The sequence below is a fragment of the Lampetra fluviatilis genome, chromosome 28 (assembly GCF_964198595.1).
Source record: "Lampetra fluviatilis chromosome 28, kcLamFluv1.1, whole genome shotgun sequence".
NCBI classification, from domain to species: Eukaryota; Metazoa; Chordata; class Hyperoartia; order Petromyzontiformes; family Petromyzontidae; genus Lampetra; species Lampetra fluviatilis.
The window spans coordinates 12,230,315-12,255,390 of NC_136302.1; the positions used below are offsets into that span (position 1 = coordinate 12,230,315).

General features: G+C 59.6%; 1 protein-coding gene across 11 annotated transcripts in view; it reads right to left on the reverse strand.

The window, feature by feature from the left end:
- Nucleotides 1-3,534: 3,534 nt before the first annotated feature.
- The window catches only part of LOC144942803 (rap1 GTPase-activating protein 1-like), a 55,841-nt gene continuing 34,299 nt past the window's right edge, over nt 3,535-25,076 (reverse strand). For 9 of the 11 annotated variants that reach the window (XM_078869758.1, XM_078869755.1, XM_078869759.1 and 6 more), the window contains 17 exons: nt 22,817-23,062; nt 21,265-21,371; nt 20,142-20,220; nt 19,369-19,422; nt 17,795-17,878; nt 14,094-14,194; nt 13,511-13,640; nt 12,631-13,218; nt 12,361-12,447; nt 10,954-11,127; nt 10,172-10,312; nt 9,312-9,424; nt 8,644-8,764; nt 7,645-7,756; nt 6,624-6,735; nt 5,364-5,473; nt 3,535-4,609 (listed from right to left, as the gene is read on the reverse strand). In XM_078869758.1, the coding sequence (XP_078725884.1) occupies nt 4,389-4,609; nt 5,364-5,473; nt 6,624-6,735; nt 7,645-7,756; nt 8,644-8,764; nt 9,312-9,424; nt 10,172-10,312; nt 10,954-11,127; nt 12,361-12,447; nt 12,631-13,218; nt 13,511-13,640; nt 14,094-14,194; nt 17,795-17,878; nt 19,369-19,422; nt 20,142-20,220; nt 21,265-21,371; nt 22,817-23,062 (2,580 nt within the window). In that variant the 3' untranslated portion in view covers nt 3,535-4,388. The remainder of the gene's footprint in view (nt 4,610-5,363; nt 5,474-6,623; nt 6,736-7,644; nt 7,757-8,643; nt 8,765-9,311; nt 9,425-10,171; nt 10,313-10,953; nt 11,128-12,360; nt 12,448-12,630; nt 13,219-13,510; nt 13,641-14,093; nt 14,195-17,794; nt 17,879-19,368; nt 19,423-20,141; nt 20,221-21,264; nt 21,372-22,816; nt 23,063-25,076) is intronic. The other 2 variants (XM_078869763.1, XM_078869760.1) reach the window with 1 other exon arrangement.

The window sequence follows — 25,076 nt, forward strand, 5'->3', positions numbered from 1 at the left end:
TTTAGAGCGCCCACTCTGCTTCTACTCCCATGTAAACAAAGACCCCCCCCCCCCCCCCGTGTAGCCTTTAACTTTTTAAAGTGTGTGTGACGCTAAAGCCGATAAAAAGCCCTGGCAAAGCATTTCGATGGGCTGCGAGTCTCCATTAGTCCAAGATCCCGTGCGACGTGGCAAGACTAAAGATCCCCCGTGTAGCCCCACCAGACTGTTGGGGCAAGTGTCGTTAGTGAGCACCTACGAAGGCCGGCACGGCACACGAACGGGTGGGATTGGGTGACACCACGCCCGGCCGCCTTTGTCTCCCCGGTGCTGAGGTTTAGACACCGCACCAGGTACAAATGTAAGACTGACTCGACCTTGGTGAGGCCCCGGACGGGTTCGTTTTTTCGACGTTAGCCGTGAGCGGGAATAGAACTCGGGTGTCAGGGTTGTGGGGCAGCACGCTCACGTTCACTGCGCCACGGCCCCGCACGCGAACAGACACACGAGCAACGCGCTCGCCACTAAGTGGCAGTGGATGTTCGCGTGCCACTCTGGTGCCAGGCTAGGTGCACACCGTGGGAGCCACGTGCGGGGGTGGCGTGTGTGTGTGCGTGTGTGCGCGTCGTAACGTGTCTGGAGGGCTTTGATGTTTCTCTGCTGTGGAGTTCAATGGGATGCGCCGAGACGGCAATCAATGACCCCGAGTCCGTGACTTTTATTTTGACGATGCAGACGAGAGTATGCGGCTTGGGTGGTGTGTGTGTGTCATTAAGTGTGTGTGTGTCATTAGGTGTGTGTGTCACCAGGTGTGTGTGTGTGTCACTAGGTGTCTGTGTCACTAGGTGTGTGTGTGCCTGGGTATTTTGTACCATCGGGCACTCCACCCCCACAACTCCCAATCGGTGATGGGGCAGTTGTGGAGAGAGTGGAGAGTTTCCCATACCTGCGCAGTGTGCTCATGACCGGCTCCGGTTTAACAGCAGAGGCCTCACTCCGAATCAGTCGACCGGCATTATCTTTTCATCGGTTGCGTAACGCTGTGTCGAAGCTACCTGGTCTGTCGCTCCGCTTGCGAAACGTGGACCCCCGAATGGAACATCTTCACCGGTTAGAAACATTGAGGCTGGCCTGCCTACGATAAATCCTGGGTTTAACCAGGCTGGATTCTGTGAGGAACTCACAAATCCTCGAAAGATCTGGACAATGTCCCATCGGTGAGCACCTCCAGCAGGCAAGGCTGCGTTGGCTGGGTCATGTAGCCCGCATGCCCAATCACCGCATGCCCAAACAGCTTTTGTTCGGCCGGATCGAGGGGGTTAAACGGGCGCAGCACGGGCTAGAGAAGAGATGGAGTGATGTGGTACAGGAGGACGTGGAGCTGAGTGGACTTGCCGATGACTGGTACCAGCGGTGTCAAGATCGGCCTCTGTGGAGGAGGCTCGTGAAGGACGCTACTGGGCAGTTGGAGGCTGTCGCCCTCCAACAACAACAACAGAAGGCGGAGAAGCGACGCTCACAACAACGAGCGGAGCGCCGGGTGGCTAAAGCACAGCAAGTGGGCACAGTAGGGGGCACAGGTGGTGCATCAGCCAGTCATCTCGGTCATCTCGGTCATTCGACCCGTGACCTGCCAGCGGACGTTCGACACGTGGCCTCAAGGTGCACATGGCCTGGCACAAGCGTCGTGGTGACGTCACCGCCACTTAGTGGCGAATGGCGGTTGTTGTTGTTGTGTGTGTGCCACACTGAGTGGTGTGTGTCATTGGGAGTGTGTGACGCTGTGAGTGTGTTACACTGGGTGTGTCACACGAGCTGTGTGACACCGGGAGTGTGTGTGACACTGGTGTCTTGCCGGTGACTGCTACCAGCGGTGTCAAGATCGGCCTCTGCGGAGGAGGCGGTCGCCCTTCCAACAACGAGCGAAGCACAGGTGCCGGACCTGTCGGTCATCTCGGTCATCACACGGCACCTGGGTGTGGCCAGTGACCCTGGTGACTTCACGCGGCTTGCACCCAACCCGGCACACGAGGAGCGGCGACGCCGCAGAGCCCCACCGACTCATTCGCTCTTCAGCTGACCCCGCACGCAGCGAAGACATCGAGATCGCCGCTGCCCCGTGTGGCCCAAGTGACCGGGGCTCTACACCGGAGGTACACGGACCCCCTGGGGTCACTCCGTGGTTACTACGTGGCAATGTCCCAGGGGGGTGTACGTGAGGTTATTCATGAATGTGCGAAATTATATCATTATTATTGGTGAATAATGACGTATGAATCTGCCAATGAGCCAAGAATGTCTGTGTGTCACGCGCGTGACGTCACTCAACGTCGACCAGCCCCCGTCATTAATTATTATGTACAAGTGACGTCCTCCAAATGGACACCCCCCCCCCCCGACATTCATAATAAGTAGCGGGTGACGTCACTCCACATGGGGGGGGGGCGAGGCGCCTCCTCCCCCTCCTCGGCGTCAACTCACAACCCTCACTACAAAGGCAGAACCCTCACGTCACGTGATCTCCCTAACGCTGTTGTTGAGACATCGAAGTAAAAAGGACGTCATGATGAACAAGGGATTATCACCTTTACATGAAATAGGTCTGTGTCACCGCGCCCTTACAAACTGCACAAGAATTGATGCAATGAACATCACGTCGCGCTCTGCCTTTCGCTTGCAAGTTTCACATTTACCGCAATACACCCGTCCTTGGACGGGCTCAAGGCGAGTGTAAAATAACTACGATACAATTTAAATCCGTACGGTACTGTAGAACGCTACAGAAGACCTTCATAAACTCACCGATGGGTACACAATGCGGGTTGCCAGGAGCAACCAGCGAGCGCCAACAATGACGTCACGCGTGCAGAGCGTCCGATCACATTTTGATTTAATTCGCTTGCACTTCGCTAGGATACCTCACGAAACGGACAATTGGTTAAAATATATTCATATCGGTGTTCGTTATTCGTAACATTCATTTCTTAGACGAGCATGTTGGGTGAGGCGGATTGGGAAGGTCGTGAGTTCAACTCGTGCTTGGGTGCGTTGACTCAGCTCCATGACCCCACCGAGGGCTCCATCAGCCCAGAGGCCCTCCTCGTACCCTCTGGGTCCTGTTGCTCCAAAGACGGTGGCATCATTCGTGACTTAGCCGCAGCTACAGCGAGGAGAAAACTAAAGACGTGTTTGTAGAAAGGAGTGCAGTCATTTGTGGTTGTTGAATTTACCTTGAGCCGAATAAATGTTAATTTAACATGTTTTTTTTTTTACAAAATGTTATACTTAAGCCGCTCAAAACATAAAACCGGCCCTGATCCCACTAGCGGGGGGGTCGATAAAACACGTACCACTCTGTGGAGAAGCCAACAGCGGCAGGCCTATTGACACAGACTCGTCCCCACCAGAGCATCGTGGAATTTCCCCTACCTGCTCCGCGGTTTGTGAACAGGAGCCGAGCACCGATCGAGAGCCAGGAGACGTCTCGGACGCACGGAGCCACGCGGGGAGGGAGCGGGAGGGGGAGAGGCGACTCGCTCCGGAGATGCTGGCGACATTTATTGAATAAAAATGCGTGGAGTGAGCAGCCGCTTCGCGATCCGCGCCGGGGCTTACAGGGATTCCCTCCCCACCCACCACCCACATGGCGGCTGTGGCGCACGAGACAGGAATATATATATTATCATCATTATAATAATTATCATCATTATGGTATACACAATATGTACAGTTATACAGCGAGAGCCAACAGCAGCAGCAGCAGCATGCCCTGTGAGCGTCGATAGCCACGTGTATGCGTAAATAGCAGGTGACGTGCGGACACACACACACACAAAGACAAAGATCCCCCGTGTAGCCTTTAATAGAGTGGAGGGGCAAGTGCTGTTAATGAGAACCTACAAAGGCCGGAACGGTACACAAGGAGGAGGGTGGCCAGCACCACGCCCGACCGCCTTTGTCTCTCCAGTAGAGATGCTTACACACCGCACCGGATACTCGTTTAAGGCTGAGTTGACCTAGGGGAGGCCCAAGACCAGTAATCGTCAGCGGTGTTGTAGTCGTGAGCGGGAATCGAAATCGGGTCGCCTGGTTCGTAGCGCGGCGTAGCGCTAGCCGCTACCACTCCCCACGCACGCACACGCACACACGGACGAACGCGCACGCACACACGAACCACTGCAAAACACGGTCACGGGAACGAACGGAACGGACTGACGGGAGGGAACGCGTGAGCGGTCGGAGTCGCGAGCGGCTCCCGCGCCCCGTGGGGTTGTGGACGGCTCACGCAGGGCGGAGGCTCGCTAACAGTCCGAGTCGCTTCGCGCCAAACTCCGGAGGGGCGCGCGCGACACGGACCTCGTGGCAGCCGACGTGAACCCCCCGCTCGCCCGGACACGTGACGCCCGACCCTATCGGGACCACGTGACCACCACCAGCCACCGCTGTCGCCCTGCCGCGACAATGCCCCCGCCCCTTCCCCCCGCTCCACGTAGTACCCCCTCCACCCCCACCCCGCCCTGCTTTGTCTCTCTTGCGTGGTGTGACACAGGAGGCGAGGGGGGGGGGTCGCGGTCGGGCGAGCGCTGGGGGTCAGCGCCGCGTGGGTTTCTCACTGCTCCGGCTGGGGCTCCTGCAAGAAAAACAACGCGGGGAGGAGGAGAGAGGAGGAGGAGGAATGACGCACACGGCATGGACGTGTCGCTTGTCGCTCGCCGCTCACCGGCAGCACGTCCCCCCTTTGCGGCGACGCTCACGACGCTCCGCTCCGGCACGGCGAGGTGACATCACGCGGAGCCGTGGAATACCCGAGCGAGAGCGAAGGCTCCCAAGCAGGGAGCCCCCCCCCCCCCCCCCACAGTTTGCACGAAGAGAGATAAGGCGCGTGGAATATCAGCTCAAAATTTCGATTCCCGATGAACACAAACCTAACGAAAGTCATATAATCAACATAACAAGCCAATTCATCTTTCTCATTTCACAACACCTTATCTCTTGCCGACATCTCTGCCTCACTTCGTCTCTCTCGTCTCGCGACACCTCGCCCGGTACTAACGAGGTCGCGAGCTCGATCCCGAACCTGACGCCGGCTGTATATTCGGAATTTGCGTGCTCCTCCCGTGGTCGCGAGGATCTTTCTCGCATTTAGAATCAACGTCGCGCGTTGAGAGTGTCTGGCTGCTATGCATCTCCACATGGTGACAAGCCACTTCGTTGAGCTATCATTTGTGGCCGGGTCGCTTCTGAAAAAGGGTGATATGGCTCAGTGGAACATACCTGGTGAAATACAAACAGTTTAAATAGCTTAGTTTAACGTCTCTGTCTCTCTCATCTCACAGTTTAGACAATTGACGGGCGATTGAGGGGGGCGGGGTGCGACCAGGTACCTCTGGGGACGTGGTGCCAGGCGCGGTGCACCCCGGCGGCTGTGGGGTCCGGCTCGTGCCCGCGTCCCCCCTTGCCGCCTCCGGGTGATTGAGCAGAGAGTGCACGGAAGCTGCGCACGTCGCACAACGAGACGCAGACGAAGGTCCCCCGTGTAGCCTACGCGGGCCGTTGGGACAAGTGCCGTTAGCGAGTGGCACCGATAAAGGCCAGGAGGGAACACGAGGGGGCGGTGTGGCGAGCGTCACGCCAGCCCTGCCGACTTTGTCTCCCCAGAAGTGCAAAAGTTTACACTCTGCATCATGAACACATTTGAAACCGACTCGATCTTGGGGAGGCCCATGACCAGTTCAGATATTCGTCACCGGTGTTTGAATGCGAGCGGGAATCGAACTCGGGTCACCGGCTTCATTGTGCAAATCAGCTGACCCACGCGTCTGACCCACACATACGCGCGTGCGGGGAGTGGACCTGCGTGCCGGAACGATCCGTAACGAAGGTTCCAGGAATTACTTGGAAACACCAGATCCATGTTGCCTTGGTTTGTCCTCGCGATGCTGTGGTGGTGGTGGTGTGTGTCTGCGGTAGTTCGCGTGTGCGCGGAGGTGTTGTTGCTGTGTGTATGGTAATGTGTGTGGTGGTGATGGTGTGTGCGTGTGGTGTGTGGTGGTGTGTGTAGGGATGCGTGTGGTAGTGTGTCTGGTAGTGTGCAAGTTGGCACAGTAGGGGGCACAGGTGGTGCATCGGCCAGTCATCTCAGTCAGTCAACCCATGGCACCTGGGTCTGTCCCGTGACCTCCTGCCTGGGGGCACTTCGACACTTCACGTGGCCTTAACGTGCACACAGCCTGGCACAAGCGTCGTGGAGACGTCACTGCCTCTTAGTGGCGGTTGTTGTTGTTGCGTGGTGGTGGTGTGTGGTGGTGTGTGGTGGTGGTGTGTGCTGTGGTTGTGCGTAGTGGGGTGTGTCTGCTGGTGTCTGTGGGGGTCCGCTAACCATCTCATCACTGCGACAGCAGCTGCCTCTGTTGTCGCAGTTCACAACCGCGACACGTGACGTCTGTTGCTGCTCGAGAGGCCCACGGCGACTTGCGCGACCAACCGGCCTGTTCTGTGTTACCACTTTATCTCAAGCGGTTGCCGGTTTACGCAAACGGACCGACTCCAACGCCGCCGCTCTGCACGTGCGTGCGTGCGTGCGTGCGTTCATGCGTGTGCGCGTTCGTGCGTGCGTGCGTGCGTGCGTGCACCGCCACTGGCACCTGCGGACGAGGTGTAGCTCAGCACGCTGGACAGGCTTCCCGTGTCCGAGAGCCACGTGCTGTAGGTGAAGGAGTCGCGCGTGCGCGGGGTCCCGGCGGACGACTGGCTCTCCTGCTCGCACGCGACGACAAAGGCGGAGGGGGGAATGCCCCCGCCAGGGCACTCTCTCAGCAGGCAGTACGGTGCGAATGCCGTAGGCTGAGTCGACCTAGGGTAGGCCCAGGGACCGGTTCAGATAATCGTTATCACCATACAACGGCGACAACCGCCGTTCGCCGCTAAGTGACGGTGGCGTCACCGAGTGGCAGAGTGAGTGCGGGTGAGTGGTGGGTGAGCGATGAGAGAGAGTGGGTGAGTGATGGGTGAGTGGTAGGTGAGTGATGGATGAGTGGTAGGTGAGTGATGGATAAGTGCGGGTGAGTGATGGGTGAGTGGTGGGTGAGTGATGGGAGAGTGCGGGTGAGCGATGAGAGAGAGTGGGTGAGTGATGGGTGAGTGGTGGGTGAGTGATGGGAGAGTGGTGGGTGAGTGATGGGAGAGTGCGGGTGAGTGATGGGAGAGAGTGGGTGAGTGATGGGGGAGTGATGAGAGAGAGTGGGTGAGTGATGGGGGAGTGATGAGAGAGAGTGGGCGAGTGATGGGTGAGTGATGAGAGAGAATGGGTGAGTGATGAGAGAGAGTGGGTGAGTGATGGGAGAGTGCAGGTGAGTGATGGGTGAGTGCGGGTGAGTGATGGGACAGAGTGGGTGAGTGATGGGAGAGTGGTAGGTGAGTGATGGATGAGTGCGGGTGAGTGATGGGTGAGTGGTGGGTGAGTGATGGGAGAGTGCGGGTGAGCGATGAGAGAGAGTGGGTGAGTGATGGGAGAGTGCGGGTGAGTGATGAGAGAGAGTGGGTGAGTGATGAGAGAGAGTGGGTGAGTGCGGGTGAGTGATGGGAGAGTGCGGGTGAGTGCGGCGTGAGTGTGCGGTGAGTGCTGGGGGTGAGTGAGTGAGTGAGTGTGGGGCTGCGTGGGCCCACCATGCCCGTGTCGTACTCCTGGTCGCCGCCCGCGCTGCTGAAGCTGCTCCCGTTGGATGAGGAGCGCGAGAGAGGCAGCGCCGAGTCCACGGCAGCGCCCGCGCGGCCCGGCCTGCGTGCAAAGACAAAGATAAAGATGCCGATCCCCCGTATAGCCTTAACAGACTGTTGGGGCAAGAGCCTATGGAGGCTGGAATGGCACACGATGGGGTGGGTGGCCAGCACCACGCCCAGCCGCCTTTGTCTCCTGAGTGGCGATGTTTTCACATCCCGCCAGGTACTCATTTGAGGCTGAGTCGACCTAGGCGAGGGGGCCCAGGACCGGTTCAGATAATCGTCACTGGTGTTGGCAGTGTGACACACACACACACCAACAACAACAACAACCGCCATTCGCCACTAAGTGGTGGTGACGTCACCGCGGCGCCTGTGCCAGGCTATGTGCACGTTAAGGCCACATCCACGTCCACACACAGACAAGGGCGACGCCCATCAGCCGTGTGGCCTCTACGGGACTTGGCGTCGAAGCGGCATCACTGAGGCCCTGGGCTCGGATCCAGGGTGAGGCCAATGCCTCCACAGGGATTTCGAGGGTAGTGAGTTGGTGCTCTCAGCTTGGTCACCAGTGACACCCATAGACACTTTGTGCAGAAACCCATAGATCCACCACGCCCGGGCGCCTTTGTCTTCCCATATATACTGGTTCACACGCTGCACCAGGTACACATTTATAGGCTGAGCCGACCTAGAGGAGGCCCAGGTCCGGTTTTGATATAATTCACCGTTGCCGATTGCCGTTTTGGTCCAGGAATGGAACTCTGGGATCACGTCGCTGGGATCACGTGGCTGGGATCATGTGGCTGGGATCATGTGGCTGGGTTCATGTCGCTGGGATCATGTGGCTGGGTTCATGTCGCTGATATCACATTGCTGGGATCACGTCGCTGGGATCACATCGCTGGGTGGTACGTTCAAAGAGTAATCGGTTCACAGTCGCACCTCTTGGTGGTCACGGTACCTCGACGGGTGCGGCAGTATGTCGGGAGAGCTCTGATTGGAGGACATGTGGTCGTGTGACACGTGGCCACTGTCTGGGGTCGTGAGCGGTCCCGAGCCCTCCCTGTGAATAGAACAAATTAAATACAAAGTGTTACTGCTGTAACTTTTAAACACCACAGATGAGCCAAGAAAGTTGCGGACTAACATCATCATCCCTCCCTTCTTCATGGGATAGAGCGTTGCCCCCTCGTGCAAGGCGTGGATTTTCTCCGGGCGCTCCGGTTCCCTCCCATGCATATACACACACACACACACTCATGAATTGGCTGAGAACATCTCAATATATAGAAGGCCGCAGAGGTTGGGCAATTGTTGGTGGTGCCGGCTCAAAGCCATGGCTGCTGCCCTGTGGCTCTTCTGCGATTCCTCAGCGATTGTGAACAATGCCGACGCCGCGGTATGAAACTAAACACAATTGTCGTTTTACTCTTCTCCTGGTCTGTATGTGTGTACCCTCACCAGTGTAGCGGCTAGCGCGCTGCGCTACGAACCTGGCCACCCACAACCTCACGTGCCGTTGCCGGCCTTCATAAGTGCTCACCACCAACAGCACTTGCCCCAACAGTCTGTCACGGCTATACGGGGGATCTTTGTCTATGTACCCTCACCTGCTGTGCCTGTCCTCTGCGCTGCCCGGACTTGCCCTCTGGGCCGCTCCGGCTGCCGGAGCCTGCCCCTGCTTCGCCCTCCACACGGGGCTCCGTCCCACCAGCATCAGGGACTGGGGGGGCAGGAGTGGGGGCACGGGGGATATGGTGGGGGGGGGCACCGGGTCAGTGGCATCGATCAAACCAAAACGGCTTCAACCGCGACGTACGCTCGGTGTTCCAGCGCAGGCCCGCGTGGACTATTTTTTAGGCCCGCGTGGACTACTTTTCAGGCCCGCCTGGACTATTTTTTAGGCCCGCGTAGACTACTTTTCAGGTCCGCGTGGACTACTTCCACGGCGAGCAGAAGCCGAACTCGAGAAGTGGAAACAAAATGCGGTGGCCCGAGTAGCTTATTAAGCGGCAGGGTTCTTTGCTGGGCACCGCGCGTTCGAATCCGGGGTCCAGCCGCCCGTGGTGAAACCGAGTGTCAAGTTCAGCGAGCCGGTGGTGTCGGCCTGGTCTCCCAGCGGACGGGGGCAACGCGAGCACGAGAGGGGGCCGGCGGGGTCACGGACGGAGCCAGACCACCGTAGCTCGTCTCTCTCGCAAGCAGCTGCCCATCGCCGGCCAGTTGTGTGTGTGTTGTGTGTGTGTGTTGTGTGTGTGTACTCTGAACTTCTTTCACACCGTACGGAGCCAACCGTGCTAATCGGAGGTGCCGGGGTATGAGACAGCCCAACTCCAGAGTGAGTTGACTGGGCAAACGCCCCGCTCGTCCGTGGTCTCGGTTCAAACCTGGTCACGGGCCAGGAGTGGTTACTTGGAGAAGGGCATTGTGGGTGGTCAGTGGTGGGGGTTTGGGGGGCAGGGGCGCTCACGAATGCGGCTGGGGGTCGAGCAGCCTCGGCCAGCGTTGGCGGGGGGCCCAGCCCCCCGCTGTGGCTGCACGGCACGGCCTGCTTCTGCCGCCCCCCCACGAGCACGGTCTCCATGGACTGGCTGCGTCCGCGGATGGCTTTCTGTGCCGGGGTGCGAGGCAGTGACGGACACACGCGCACACGTGATACATCATCACACACACGCACACGTGATACATCGTCACACACAAGCACGCGCGTGTCATACGTACACAAGTGCAATACACAAACTAACCCAAATACACACGCACACACACACGCACATCGCATCCTTTGAGACAGAACTACAAAGTCATGCAGATCCCCTGTGTAGCCTGAGCAGGTTTTTGGGGCAAGTGCCGTTAGCGAGTAGCTGCTATGAAGGCCGGCACGGCACACCAGGGGGTGGGTGGCCAGCATCACGCCCGGCCGCCTGTGTCTCCAGAGTGGTGATATTTACTACACATTGTTCCAGGTACTCATTTGAGGCTGAGTCGACCTAGGGGAGGCCCGGGACTGGTACAGATAATCGTCACTCGTTGACCGTGAGCAGGAATCGAACTCGGTTCGCTGAGTTCGTAGCACAGCGCGCTAACCGCTCCGCTGCCGTTCCCCCAAACGTTGACAGAAACACGCACAGACACACACACGCGCGCACAGAGACACACACGCGCGCACAGAGACACACACATGCACGCACTGGCACCCTCGCACACACCGGCCGGGCCAGACACACAGCGCCCTCCTGCAGGGAGGACACCCACCTTGAACGTCTCCAGGATTCCTCCTCCTCCGCCTCCTCCCCCTCCTCCCCCGCCGCCACTCGTGCCGCCCCCTCCCTCTGACCTCTCGCCCTCCGGCCATCCTCCCAGCATGCACTGGGAGCGTGCGTGCAGCTCCTCGTAGAGGGTGTCCAGCAGCGCCGCCCGGGTTCGCTCCTAGCGCCGCCACGCGCGGACCGAGCAGCGGTCATTCGGACCGCTGTCTTACGGAGAGGCCCTTCGCCTAATAACATCTGCCAGTTCGCCAGCATTGGTGAAAGCGAGCCCCGACTGTGTTGAACCAATGCTGCTGACGTATGTGTAGAGACAGTGCGTGGACTAGCGGCCACGAGCGGTAACTGCAGGTGTGGAGACAGTATAGGGGACTGGTGGCCACGAATGGTAACAACAAAAGACAGTAAACCACACGACTCGTGGTCACAAGCGGGGGGTAACCAGGCCAGGGAACAGACAGGGAAACGATCTGGGATCTTCAGAAGAGGGGCGTGGCCAGGGGCGTAGGGATGGGCCATGCTGGAGGATAAAAGGGGAGGGCGACAAGGGAGGTTCTTGGCTGCCGGAGGAGTCGCTGTCGTCGCTATATCGCCAGTCGTCGCTATGTCCTCAAGTCCTCACTGTGTCTTCTAGTCATCACTATGAAGAGATCGTGTTCTGAATAAAGAAACCCTTTTGCTGTGTACGTAGCCAACCGTGTTAAGCGGAGGTGTGGGGAAAGGACAACAAACTAAACACAAAAATCAGTTCTTTCAAAATTAGTTTTCAATCTCGATTTTAAAGTGCATAGCTACAGTGGCTTTCTAATATCGCAAGGAAGAGCATTCCAGACGGCCGCAGAAGCGCATCTGAAAGCGCGCCACACAGCGCGCGTCTTTGTTCGATGGCCAGCCAAAAAGCCGCTGCTGTGAGGATGACCGGAGTTCGCTTGATGGTGGTTTATGCTCTTTGACGAGGTCAGCACGCCCAGAGCGAAGGCCGCATTGCTGATGGGATGCGACGGGAAGTCGGCTGGGCACCGCCACCCTCGCCTTCTCCCCTCGTCGCTCTCATTCCTGACGAGATTCAGCGAGGCGCTGACTTCCCGTGCAAGAACTCCCACGTTTGAGAGAGATGAAATGTTAATTTACTGATAACATATACAGAAACTGTATATACTATATATGTAGTGCAATATTCACAGCTGTGAAGGATGAGTGTTACTCTCTTTGCGAATGACGCAGTCACTCCCGCGCAGCGCCTATATAAGTCACCCGCTCACTCGGCCATCCGACCAATAGAACGTGAACGCATCAATCGAGCAGCGCTCGTCCCCAGGGGTGTAAATTCCTGACGTGCGTGCGCCCGCCAGTTAATTAATTGGCACGTTAATTAATAGGCGGGCCGCGGGCTTGCCTCGAGAGCGGAGAACTTGCGAGCCTTGTAGGAGGCATGCTCCGCATTGATGAGCTTCGTGAGCAAGAACTCACGCAGAGCCTCGCCCTGCGGACACACGGACACGTGGACACGTGGACACACGAAGGCGTGGGCACACGGACACATCGACACGCGGTCACACGGACAAATGAACACACGTGCACGCGGACACAACATGGGGGCATCGACGCTCAGCCACAACCTCCACGGGACTAAGGAAACCATTCCCAGCATGCACCACAAATTCACCTTCTTGAAGACGGGCGGATCTGGCAGGGGCGGCCCGAACATGGGCACGTCATTCCGGGCCGTCACGGCCACTTTGTACCACGTGCTGTCATCGCCCTCCTCCTCCTCCTCCCCCTCCTCCTCATCCTCCTCATCCTCCTTCCCATCCTCCTTCCCATCCTCCTTCCCATCTTTCTGCACCTCCGCTTTGTCGCTCGCCTCCTCCTCCCCATCCTCCTCCTCCCCATCCTCCTCCTTCCCATCCTCCTCCTTCCCATCTTCCGCCCCCGTGTCCGCGTCGCAGGGCGATGGCCTCGCTTCTATCCCAGCGTCGCCTCCGGCCGCGGGCCCGCTGGGGTCGTGCGGCGAGGCCGGCAGGACCGGGGGGGCCGGGGGGCCCCGGGTGGGCGGGGTCGTCCCGGGAAAGGGGCAGCCGTGGTCGGTAGCGGAGAGCGAGGACCGCGAGCGCCGCGACGGCGGCCGGAACGGCTGCACCACGACGTAGGCGTGCAAGAAGTTGGAGGCGATCATGTCGGGCACGAACGGCGTGCTCTCCTCCTGGAACACCAGCGCCACGATGTCGTTGCCGATGTGGCGCTTGCGCTGCAGCTGCGCCGGGAGGTGGTGGGGAGAGGGGTGGGGAGGAGGTGGGGGGGTGAAAAAGGAACCGCACGCGCGGGGAACTCGGCGGCGATCGACGCGTTCGCCGGAGTTCCAGGGCTTCACGCGGCACACGTGTCCTCGTGCGCTGCATTTCCACGTGTCCCTTCACATCTCCGCGTGTCACAACGTGTCCAGGCATGTCTCCCCCACCCTGTGTCCTCCGCATGTCCCCACACATCCCCGCCGCGTGTCCCCACATCGACTCACGTATCCCCACGTGTCCCCCGCACGCCCCCACCTGCTGCGCGTCGCCCTCGGTGTAGGGCAGCTTGGTGGAGATGTGGAACATGACCTCGCGGTCCAGGAAGCGCGTGTACACGGACTCGGAGCCCGTCTGTCCGTGTGTCACGTCCAGACCCCCGCGGAACCTGGTGGGACCAAGACCGCGACGGCACAATCAGGGTGGCACAACCGCGACAGAACAATCCAGGCAGTGACTAGAATCCCAGTGGGGTGAATGGAGACTTTGACATGGGAATCGGCCATAGAGGAGGGATCACGGATTGCTTGAGGCATCTCCCACGTTGGAATCGTGGAATTCAAATACAATTCCCGCACAACCACCGCCACCACCACCAGCACCGTCATCATCATAGCTACCACCACTACTCACACCGCCACCACCACCAGCACCGCCATCATCATAGCTACCACCACTACTCACACCGCCACCACCACCAGCACCGCCATCATCATAGCTACCACCACGACTAATACCGCCACCACCGACGCCACCACCACCAAAGCCACCGTCACCACCAGAATGAACACCACCACCTCTGACCCCTGACCCTTATCCGACCATGACCCCTGACCCTCACCCTGAGAAGTTGTGCAGCTGCACGGGGTCTCCGAGCCACCGCAGGAACGCGTCGAGCGCCGCACTCTCCTCCCGATTGCCAAACACCTCCCCCTCCGTCTTCTGTCCATGGGGGGCGAGGAGGGAGGGTGCAAGAGGCAGAGAGAGGGGGTGGGGGTGTGGGTGTGTGTGTGTGTGGATGTGTGTGTGTGGGTGTGTGTGTGTGTGGATGTGTGTGTGTGGGTGTGTGTGTGTGGGTGTGTGGGGGTGTGGGGGTGTGTGTGGGGGGGTGGGGGTGTGTGTGGGTGTGTGTGGGGGTGTGTGTGGGTGTGGGGGGGTGTGTGGGTGTGGGGGGGTTGGGGTGGGTGGGGGTGAGTGTGGGGGTGTGGGGGTGTGGATGTGTGGGGGTGTGGGGGTGTGTGGGGGTGTGTGTGGGTGTGTGGGGTGTGTGGGTGGGGGTGTGTGGGGGTGTGGATGTATGGGGGTGTGGGGGGGTGGGTGTGGGGGGGTGGGTGTGTGGGGGTGTGGGGGTGTGGGCGTGTGGGTGTGTGGGTGTTCGTCCACAGATCTGGACACGGTCCCATCGGCGAGCTCCTCTGGCAGGCGAGGCTGCGTTTGCTGGAGTCACGTAGCCCACATGTGTGGCAGGACACGAGGGGACACAATTCTGGCTAATGGCCTGATGAAGCTGGTTGTAATCAACAGTGTACTCAAATTGTAATTGTTGTGGTGGGTTTACTCTCCAACACACTGGTGTGCTGAAGTCGTAAATAACTCTTGACTTAAAGCTTTCGTGACTGCAGGGATTCATATTCTTTGGGTCTTTCGGTAACGTCACGTAGATAGGTTCAAAGAAAATAACAAAAAACTACGACGTTTCGATCACAACACAAGCGATCAGGAGGAAACAAGATGACGACCGCTTGTGTTGTGATCAAAACGTCGTAGTTTTTTGTTATTTTCTTTGAACCTATCTACGTGACTTTACCGAAAGACCCAAAAAATAGTAAATAACGGTCACGTTTTGTTTACGTGACAAACCTTACTAATTGGCTGTCGGGTAATGGCGGGTTTAACGACGCATTTATATTTTCACGATCTAACAAAAATAACCAATTTGTTATGGATAAAGGGGGATAAACGGCTGTGGCACGGGCTGGAGAAGAGACGGAGCTGATGTGGTACAGAAGAATGTGGAGCTGATGTAGACCTTGCCGGAAGTGACTAGGGGTCAGATTGCTAAACCACCACAGCGAATGGTCCTGGGTTTAAATCCCGGGTTGTCAAGACGAGGGAGCTTAGAACGGCCTCAGCACAGTCACACCCACGGCTGCACGAGGAACTCCACCGCGGCTAATTCGGGTTTTAGTCGTTTAATTTGCTGCGTTCCAGCTCTGAGAATCGGCGGAGCGGTTGGGAGGGTGCTGCTGCTCCGTCCTGCGTGGACCGGAGGTCATTTTAATGGCAACAGAACGTAGCTCTGTGACATCCGCTCCAGTGGGCCCTTCTCTAACCCAGGGGCCCCCAACCCCCGGGCCGCGGACCGGTACCGGTCCGTGGCCTGTTAGGAACCGGGCCGCACGGCAGCAGGAGGTGAGAGCGGTGAGTCCACGCGTGGAACCCGCCCCCATTATTTTATTATTTACCACTTCCATCCGCGCCTCTCTCCCGCACCGCGCACTCGTCTCAGTCACGGTGTTGGTGAGCCCACAAGCTCTAACCCCCAGTAGCCAACATGAGTCAAACACAAACGTCGCTGGAGAGCTTCTTTGAAAAGGGGGAAAGACCCAATGATGACCCCACCCCCCCACCTGGTCCGTGAAGAAATTGGTCTTCCACGAAACCGGTCCCTGGTGCCAACAAGGTTGTGGACCGCTGCTCGAACCCATGAGATCGCACTGCTCGGCAAGGGTCCCAGGATGAAACTGGCTAAACACTAAACATGTATCGGTTAATTTCAAGTCAAAGCCAGGTGCTCTCGCGAGGAGGTCGCCACGCCAGCGAGGCACCGCACAGTCAGGCAGTAACATCACCAGAGTGCGGTAACGATGAGCCCCTAACTACTTCAACTTCTAAAGCGGCAGGCAATGCCCTTCAGTTGTCCGTCAGCCCAACAGAGCCTCGAATAGTCTTGGGACTCTGTCTCTCTCTCTCTCTCCAGAGCTGCGCTGCATTTGGGTTTCGGGTCAATACATGTTTAATGAGGATGGAGTGCAAATGTTGTTGTTGCAGAAGCAGCTCGCGTGACGGGACGGTGAGTGACGGTGAGGGTGACACGTGGTGGGGGTGACGCGTGGTGAGGGTGACACGTGGTGGGGGTGACGCGTGGTGGGGGTGACGCGTGGTGAGGGTGACACGTGGTGGGGGTGACACGTGGTGGGGGTGACACGTGGTGGGGGTGACGCGTGGTGAGGGTGACGCGTGGTGGGGGTGGCACGTGGTGGGGGTGACACGTGGTGGGGGTGACGCGTGGTGGGGGTGACGCGTGGTGGGGGTGACGCGTGGTGAGGGTGACGCGTGGTGGGGGTGACGCGTGGTGGGGGTGACGCGTGGTGAGGGTGACGCGTGGTGGGGGTGACACGTGGTGGGGGTGACGCGTGGTGGGGGTGACGCGTGGTGGGGGTGACGCGTGGTGAGGGTGACGCGTGGTGGGGGTGACGCGTGGTGGGGGTGACGCGTGGTGGGGGTGACGCGTGGTGGGGGTGACGCGTGGTGGGGGTGACGCGTGGTGGGGGTGACGCGTGGTGGGGGTGACGCGTGGTGAGGGTGACGCGTGGTGGGGGTGACGCGTGGTGAGGGTGACGCGTGGTGGGGGTGACGCGTGGTGGGGGTGACGCGTGGTGGGGGTGACGCGTAGTGGGGGTGACGCGTGGTGAGGGTGACGCGTGGTGGGGGTGACACGTGGTGAGGGTGACGCGTGGTGGGGGTGACGCGTGGTGGGGGTGACGCGTGGTGAGGGTGACGCGTGGTGGGGGTGACACGTGGTGGGGGTGACGCGTGGTGGGGGTGACGCGTGGTGGGGGTGACGCGTGGTGGGGGTGACGCATGGTGGGGGTGACGCGTGGTGGGGGTGACGCGTGGTGGGGGTGACGCGTGGTGGGGGTGACGCGTGGTGGGGGTGACGCGTGGTGGGGGTGACGCGTGGTGGGGGTGACGCGTGGTGGGGGTGACGCGTGGGTACTCCCGCCTCTTCTGCGACTTCTGGACAAAGGAAGAGTAGGCCAAGAACACTCCGTGGAAAGGGCTCTCTCTCTCCACATCCTCTAGCGGAGCGGAGGCCCTTCCGCCAGTAGGGGGCGAGAGCCGGACATTGCAGGGCTGCGCCTTCACCCAATTGCAAAATAAATAAATAATCTTGCAAGCGTCCGTGTTGGCGCTTGCAGCTGGGCGGCGTCTCCGTTGAGACCCCCCCCCCCCACCTCACGCCGCTCCCCCCTTCCCACCTCCTCCCCCCCTCCCCCCTGGGCATGTGTGTGTGCGCGTGTGTGTGTGTATACGTGTGTGTGCGCGTGTGTGTGTGCTCGTGTGTGTGTGCTCGTGTGTGTGCGCTCGTGTGTGTGTGTGTGCGCGTGCGTGTGTGCGTGTGCGCGTGTGTGCGTGTGTGCGTGTGTGTGTGTGTGCGCGTGCGTGTGTGTGTGCGTGTGTGTGTGCGCGTGTGTGTGTGCGTGTGCGCGTGCGTGCGTGTGTGCGTGTGTGCGCGTGCGTGCCTACACACGCCCCTACCTGCCCGAACGTTTGGTAGATGACGCCGAACTTGAACTGATTGCTGATGGAGTGCTCGTCGTAGGCCAGAATCAGCTGGGATGCCTGGGACACAAAGACAAAGATTCCGCCACCCCGTACAGCCAATTCACAAGACCGCTGGGGCAAGTGCCGTTAGCGAACGCGATGACACCATCCCACGATACATACCGTCATACACGTGCACGCGCGCACCATACGTACACGAGTGCAATACACAAACTAAAATCTCACGTTGTGACCCAAATACACGTGCACACACACACACGCACACACGCACGCACATCGCATCATTTGAGACAGAACCACAAAGTCATGAAGATCCCCCGTGTAGCCTGAGCAGGTTTTTGGGGCAAGTGCCGTTAGCGAGTAGCTGCTATGAAGGCCGGCACGGCACACGAGGGGGTGGGTGGCCAGCACCTCGCCCGGCCACTTTTGTCTCCCCAGTGGCGACGTTTTACACACCGCACCAGGTACCCATTTGAGGTCGCTCAGCTGTTACCTCCACGTGAAAATGAGGGCCTGCAGCAATGTGAGAGGGCCCTCTGGGACAATCCGGCGTTTGGCTTCGTGAAGCAGAGCAGGGCAGAGATCAATCCACGCGCGCGAGAGCGAGGGGGTTCACGCTCATCGCTCCGCACAGATGGATTCAAGAATCTCGTCTCAGTACCGCCATCTCCTGGCCACCTCGCAGCCCGGGCCTGCAACGGCCCCCCGGTGTTCACTCCCAGGCAGTCGCACGCCAAGAGCACGGGCCGGGCTCGAGCCTGCTGAGACCCGGCGGGCGAGTGCAGGGAATGTTTTGTGCCGCAGGTGATTAGCGGGGGATCGTCTGGGATCCCCTTCATCTCCACGATTGCAGGCGAATGACGCACGGATGAGGGGAAGGTGGATTAGAGACGGATTGTGCGTGTGTGTGTGCGTTTCCGAGTTAATATGTACGTGGGGAGCGGTGGCGCAGAAGTTAGCGCACCTATGAACCTGCCTACCTCGAGTTGAATTCCTGACCACGGCTAATATCAGTGGTCAGAACCGGTCCTGAGCCTCCTCTAGGTCAACTAGGCCTTAAATGAGTACTTGATGCAGGAGTGTAAACATTAGCGCTGGGGAGTAAGAGGTGATCAGACGTGGTGCTGACCACCCCTTCACGTGATGTTGGCTCAGCTGCTCGTGACGAGTACTTGCCACAACAGCCTGCTTAGGCTATACAGGTATCTTTGTCTTTTTGTACATTATAATTAAACAAGTTGTTTCGTGATGCTGCATGAGAGTGAGCGCGTGAACGAGCGGGTGAGTGAGTGAGTGGGTGGTTGAGTGAGCAGGTGAGTGGGTGAGCGAGAGAGTGAGTGAGCAGGTGAGTGTGAGAGTGAGTGGGTGAGTGAGCAGGTGAGTGGGTGAGTAAGCAGGTGAGCGAGAGAGTGAGTGAGTGAGAAAGTGAGTGAGTGGGTGAGTGAGCAGGTGAGTAGAGGAGCGAGAGAGTGGGTGAGTAGGTGAGTAGGTGAGTGAGTGAGCAGGTGAGCAGGTCGGCGAGCTGGTGAGCGAGAAGTAGCTCCCACCTTCGGGTAGAGCACGGGGTGGAAGCGTTCGGTGGTGAGCTCTGGACAGAGAAGCTGCAACAACAACAACAACAACAACAACAACACCACCACCGCCACCACCACACGTTACCAGCATCTCGTGACAACGCTATTTCAAACTTGGACAGCACCTCAATGCCACCGCAGCTCACAGCTGGTGACTGTCCAGGGCACTGGGACTACACCGGTGTGTGTGTGGTGAGCGGTGCGGTGTGTGTGGGTGAGTGGTGTGTGTGGGTGAGCTGTGCGGTGCGTGTGGGTGAGTGGTGTGTGTGGGTGAGCGGGGTGTGTGGGCGAGCGGTGCGGTTTGTGTGTGGTGAGCGGTGCGGTGTGTGTGGGTGAGTGGTGTGTGTGGGTGAGCGGTGCGTGTGGGTGAGCAGTGTGTGGGTGAGCGGTGTGTGTGGGTGAGTGGTGCGTGTGGGTCAGCAGTGTGTGGGTGAGCGGTGTGTGTGGGTGAGCGGTCCGTGTGGGTGAGCGGTGCGGTGTGTGTGGGTGAGTGGTGTGTGTGGGTGAGCGGTGTATGTGGGTGAGTGGTGTATGTGGGTGAGTGGTGCGTGTGGGTGAGCAGTGTGTGGGTGAGCGGTGTGTGTGGGTGAGTGGTGCGTGTGGGTCAGCAGTGTGTGGGTGAGCGGTGTGTGTGGGTGAGCGGTGCGTGTGGGTGAGCGGTGCGGTGTGTGTGGGTGAGCGGTGCGGTGTGTGTGTGGTGAGCGGTGCGGTGTGTGTGGGCAATGTCCATTGTTTTGGGAACACACCTTGGCCATGTGAGCGACGCTGGGCGCTTCGCCCAGGCTGGACACGGGCACTATGCACTCGTACGACTGCCTCCTGGCACTACACACGTGCACACAAAGATAAAGATCCCCCGTGCAGCCTTAACATACTCTTGCGGCAAGTGCTGTTGGCGTACGTACACACTCACACGCACGTCAGCGACCTGACCTCCCTCACTCCGCCCATCCCCATCACCTCTGACCTCACTCATCCTTCTCCCGCAACCCAACCATATACTTATAATTTTCTCAAATAACTAAACTATTTGCTATGTTACCAAACAACGCCAACCTGAGCTGTAGCCAGGCGACCTGGCCACAAATGAAGTATAGCTCAACGAAGTAGCTCATCACGTGGACATTTATAGCAGCAGACAAATACTCCACGTGCCCCCCCCCCCAACACAGCCCCCCCCCCCAACCACGGTGGCCAGGAGATGTTAACTCCCTCGCCTGGTGTACAGGAGGCTCTGGGTTCGAACCTGGCCCTGGCACCTGTTGCACATTTGCAGTTACCACGCGATAATGACGAGCCACTTTGTTGGGCTGTCGTCTGTGGTGGCCAGGTCGCTTCCGAAGAAGAGCTACGTAGCAGCTCAGAGGGCCTTACCTGTTGGTAAAATAAAAATGTTAACATTATAGTTTTAGTTTAACCAGGTGGCCGTAAAACCAACTAGCCGGGGACAGGATTAACGCCAACGGGCGACCGCCAACGCGTGGACGAACATTTGCCATCAACGATTTTGCTAAACGGGCGGAACGCGCGAGAGTGACGCTCGCCGCTGGGCGTCAGCGGCGGCGGAGCGCTCAGAACGATGTCCACTTCGTGAAGCGGCACCCCGGTGGTGGTGGCGGTGGTGGTGGTGGTGGCGGTGGTGGTGGCGGTGGCGGTGGTGGTGGCGGTGGTGGTGGTGGTGGCGGTGGTGGTGGTGGTGGTGGTGGTGGTGGCGGTGGTGGTGGTGGTGGCGGTGGTGGTGGCGGTGGCGGTGGTGGTGGCGGTGGTGGTGGCGGTGGTGGTGGTGGTGGCGGTGGTGGTGGTGGTGGCGGTGGTGGTGGTGGTGGCAGTGCGAGCCGGTGGTGGGGGGGGGGGGAGGGGCGGCGTTACCGCAGCAGGAGGCGCATGCAGTCGTGTGCGGGGCCCGCCGCCTCGTGCTTGACGGAGAAGACGATGCGTCCCGCGGCGTTGTCGCTCGCGTAGAAGTTGAAGTGCTCCTGCGGCGCGCGGACGCGGCGGCCATGGGGGCGGGAGGGGGGGGGGTGGACAACGACACTCGTCAACAACCTGCGTCGACCCGTAACGCCGTGCAGCATTCGCTCGCTCGCTCTCCTCGCTCTCTCGCGGGGAGAGTGGTGGGGAACCGCAGTCACGCGGGGAGTGGGGAGCCGGTGCCAAATCCCCCACCGCAGCTGCCCCACCACCAAGCTCTGCGTTCCTCGACATGTTGGGGTCTTATTGGTCAATTAACGAGTGCTTACGTGTGGGCAGGGGAAATTAAGAAAACCCACGTGGTGTGCAGGGTGTGTGTGCAGGGTGTGTGTGTGCAGTGTGTGTGTGTCCAGGGTGTGAGTGTGTGCAGGGTGTGTGTGTGTAGGGTGTGTGTGTGCAGGGTGTGTGTGTGTAGGGTGTGTGTGTGTAGGGTGTGTGTGTGTAGGGTGTGTGTGTGTGTGTGCAGGGTGTGTGTGTAGGGTGTGTATGTGTGTGCAGGATGTGTGTGTGTGCGCTGTGCCCACCTGCCCCAGGAAGTGACGGCGGTACGTGTGTGTGTGTGCAGGGTGTGTGTGTGTAGGGTGTGTGTGTGTGTGTGCAGGGTGTGTGTGTGTAGAGTGTGTGTGTGTGTGTGCAGGGTGTGTGTGTGTAGGGTGTGTGTGTGTGCAGGGTGTGTGTGTGTAGGGTGTGTGTGTGTGTAGGGTGTGTGTGTGCAGGGTGTGTGTGTGCGCTGTGCCCACCTGCCCCAGGAAGTGACGGCGGTACGTGTGTGTGTGTGTAGGGTGTGTGTGTGTGTGTGCAGGGTGTGTGTGTGTGCAGGGTGTGTGTGTGTAGGGTGTGTGTGTGTGTAGGGTGTGTGTGTGTGCAGGGTGTGTGTGCATGGTGTGTGTGTGTAAGGTGTGTGTGGGTGCAGGGTGTGTGTGTGTGCAGGGTGTGTGTGTGTGCAGGGTGTGTGTGCAGGATGTGTGTGCAGGATGTGTGTGTAGCGGTTGTGTGTGTGTGTGCGCTGTGCCCACCTGCCCCAGGAAGTGACGGCGGTACGTGTGTGTGTGTGTGTAGGGTGTGTGTGTGTGTGTGCAGGGTGTGTGTGCATGGTGTGTGTGTGTAAGGTGTGTGTGGGTGCAGGGTGTGTGTGTGTGCAGGGTGTGTGTGTGTGCAGGGTGTGTGTGCAGGATGTGTGTGCAGGATGTGTGTGTAGCGGTTGTGTGTGTGTGTGTGCGCTGTGCCCACCTGCCCCAGGAAGTGACGGCGGTACGTGTGTGTGTGTGCAGGGTGTGTGTGCAGGATGTGTGTGCAGGATGTGTGTGTAGCGGTTGTGTGTGTGTGTGCGCTGTGCCCACCTGCCCCAGGAAGTGACGGCGGTACGTGTGTGTGTGTGCAGGGTGTGTGTGCAGGATGTGTGTGCAGGATGTGTGTGTAGCGGTTGTGTGTGTGTGTGCGCTGTGCCCACCTGCCCCAGGAAGTGACGGCGGTACGTGTGTGCCGTCGGGTTCCCCTCCAGATGGGGCCCCGTGGCGGCGGCGGCGGCGGCGTCGGGCGTGGAGGGGCACGCGGGGCAGCAGGGGGTCGCGGGGGTCACGGGGGTCGCGGGGGTCGGCGACGTGGGCTCGGGGGAGGGAGGGTGCGACCCCTCGATCCAGTAGCCGCCGAACTGGGGCAGGATGACCTGGGGGTAGGGGCCTCCCCGGTCCAAGACCTGCATCACGTCGTCGTGGGGGGGGGGGGGGGGCAGTCGCAATCGCTTGTCAATTAGCCACGTGGAGGTCTGGGGTGAGTGGTGACGGCTCAGACTCCTACAACGGCCGTCGTGTGATGTATAGGATTTTTTATAGGATGTATAGAATTTCTAGGATGTATAGGATGTCTAGGATTTGCAGGCGTCGCTATCGTGAGCGTGGGTGTGCCGAGTGGCACGCGTGCTGGGTGCTGGACGGTGGAGAGAGGTGGGCAGTGGAGCGGTGCCCAGGGGCAGGGCAGCGGTTGTCCGTGGGACTCTCGGCCGAGGCCTTTCGAGACTTTGTCGCGGGGGTCAGATTTTGACTGCGCGACGGCAGCGGAATCCGGCAGAAGGAAGGAAGCGACGGCGACGAGCGGCGGCATCGGCGGCGTCGGCTGCGACGATCTCTCAACGCCGACCTTCTAATCGCCCCCATCGCGCACCATCTGCCGCAGACGGAGCATCGGCCAGACCCCCCCCCCCCCCCGCGGCATCATTTGCTCGGTCGGGCCATCGGGTGGCGGCGTAAACGACCCCAAATTGAAAATTGCCCGCGGCAATTTCACGAAAAGTCGCAGCGGGCAACCACGGGACACGGCCCGGCCACGGAGAGCGGCGCGCAAACTCAATCAGGGCGATGCCGATCGGCGAAGGGATTCGTCGCTCCGCTGCGATCGTGGTGGTGGTGGGTCACGCGTCGCTCCGCCGCACCGTCCTCGACGCGGGCTCGACTCGGCGCAACCAGCCCGCAGCGCGCCCCACCTCGCCCGCTCAACCCAGCGCGCCCCACCTCGCCCGCTCAACCCAGCGCGCCCCACCTCGCCCGCTCAACTCAGCGCGCCCCACCTCGCCCGCTCAACTCAGCGCGCCCCACCTCGCCCGCTCGCGTGGAGCAAGGCAGCCGCCTTCTGCCTGGACTGACATGTCAGTTGCAACGTCCCCCTCACATCCCCCCCCCTCCCCTAGCGCGTGGAAGCGAAACGTCGGACGCCGCGCAAGCGCCACCGACGACGACGTGCGCCCGCGCTACGAGATCCGAGCGAGCGACCTCAACGTGGGGAGCATCGGCCAATGAATGACTCCTCCACTCCGCGTTGGGGGGGGGGGGGGCACAACGGTGGTTGTGGTGTTGGTGGTGGTCACCGCAGCGCCGTCCACCGCGGCCACTCGTCGTGCGACTGAGCTTCTCCGCACGAAGGCGCACTCGCGAACGGCACTTGCCCCGGTGGGACGTGTAGGCTAATTGGGGGGGGGGGGTCTTTGTCTTTGTGTACGTGCGTGTGTACAGTGCTCAGTGCACTGGTGTTAATCGTGTGCTGTGTTGTTGTTAGGCGTGGCAGCAAATTAATTCCTGAACTGTGCCATATACTAAACCACGTGGAGGAGGGGGCAGAATGAGGGACGTAGGAGGTCTCATCGTGAGTTGGGGGGCTGCGATTTGGGGGGCTGCGAGTGAGTTGGGGGCCAGGAGCTGGAGGCTGGGGCATTTGGCCCAAAGCCACGAACAGCTGTCAGTGTGTCTTTGTGCACGTGCGTGTGTGCACGTGTGCGTGTGGGTAGCGGTAGCTTAGCGGTTAGCACGCTGCGCTTTGAACCCGGCAGCCCGAGTTCGATTCCCGCTCACGGCCAACACCAGCGACGATTATCTGAATTCGGTCGTGGTTCTGGCCACCCACCCCCTCGTGTGCCGTGCTAGTCGTCATAGGTGCTCGCTAACAGTCTGTTAAGGCTATGAAGGGGATCTTTGTCTTTGTGTGTGCATGCGTGCTTGTGTGCGAGGAGCGGTGGCGTGGGGGTTAGCACACTGCGCTACGAACCTGCTGATTTTTCAAGTTCGATTCCCACCCACGGCTAACATCAATGGCTATTATCTAAATCCGTTTTCATCCCAAGGTCGACTTTGTAAGAGTAAGGACCTGGTGCTGTGTGTTGGCATTGGGGAGACAAAGGCAGCCGAGTGCGGGTGCTGGCCACACCACCCCTTCGCCTGCCA